Consider the following 921-nt stretch of genomic DNA (forward strand, 5'->3'; position numbering starts at 1 on the left):
CTCCAAAATCTCATTTAAAGTAAAAGAAAATAGTAAGTCTACTTTTACATATGCTGTTTCTGTATCAGTAATAGTCCTGTCATATTCATTCCTAACAGCTATTCTTTTAGTTAAACTATCATTTACACGTGTTAATTTATGAGATAATTTCTCGATTTCCCTTTGCAAATAATTTTTCTCTTCTTCTTGACTCTCAATCTGTGCTTGTAATTCGGTGCGTCTCATTTTCATTTCTTCTAAACCTGAAAAGAAATTAGATCTATAAGGGATACGTAGAACATTCAAGTTAAAAAGGTTCCATATATATAAACTTATAACCTACGTGCACCAGCTAAAAACATTTTGTACGTAGATTTGTGTTTATATTAAATAATAATTAATGTTACTGGCTATTATATACATGCTAAATAAATAATTATAAGATTAGGTTATACAAGGATTATTTACATTTTACGAGCTCTTGATTATACGATTGCAATGCAGCACCGTGTTGAGACATTTCAAGCCCTCCATACACAAATGGTAGGGGAAGAATATTTCTGTACTTAATTAATACGAAAGTATTTCTCAATTAAGAGAATTCACTAACAATTTGTTTACTGAAATCCATTCAAACGACACAAACGAATCCAAACGTAAGTATTTCAGTTTTGGCGCGTAATTTATAAGATATCATTTTCAACGCATGCGTCATTGTTAATTTAATATATAATTACAACTGATTCATTACAATCTGTTTAGTATTCGAAAAATGTAAGAGTAACAAATTTAGGTTTATGCACAATAGCACACAATAGTTCGAATTGCCGGAACACTTTTGTATAGCATGTACTGTAGACATCTGCTTTTATTAAAAATTGTTAGAAACTGATGTTTATTGAACGAGTCATTTTTTCAGTTAAACATATTTATATTTGATGA

At 29.2% G+C, this 921-nt stretch overlaps 1 protein-coding gene across 1 annotated transcript; it reads right to left on the bottom strand.

Annotated features, from left to right (window-relative positions):
* Positions 1-6: 6 nt before the first annotated feature.
* Positions 7-913, bottom strand: LOC108622306 (Sjoegren syndrome nuclear autoantigen 1 homolog; the record flags this gene model as incomplete). The annotated part of the gene is made up of 2 exons (XM_018020100.2): positions 448-913; positions 7-242 (listed from the first exon to the last, which is right to left on the bottom strand). Coding segments are annotated over exons 1-2 (288 nt in total), but the record flags the coding sequence as incomplete, so codon positions are not given.
* Positions 914-921: the final 8 nt, after the last annotated feature.

The sequence above is a fragment of the Ceratina calcarata genome, unplaced genomic scaffold (genome assembly GCF_001652005.2).
Source record: "Ceratina calcarata isolate Rehan_Ccalc_2016 unplaced genomic scaffold, ASM165200v1 scaffold2138, whole genome shotgun sequence".
Taxonomy (NCBI): domain Eukaryota; kingdom Metazoa; phylum Arthropoda; class Insecta; order Hymenoptera; family Apidae; genus Ceratina; species Ceratina calcarata.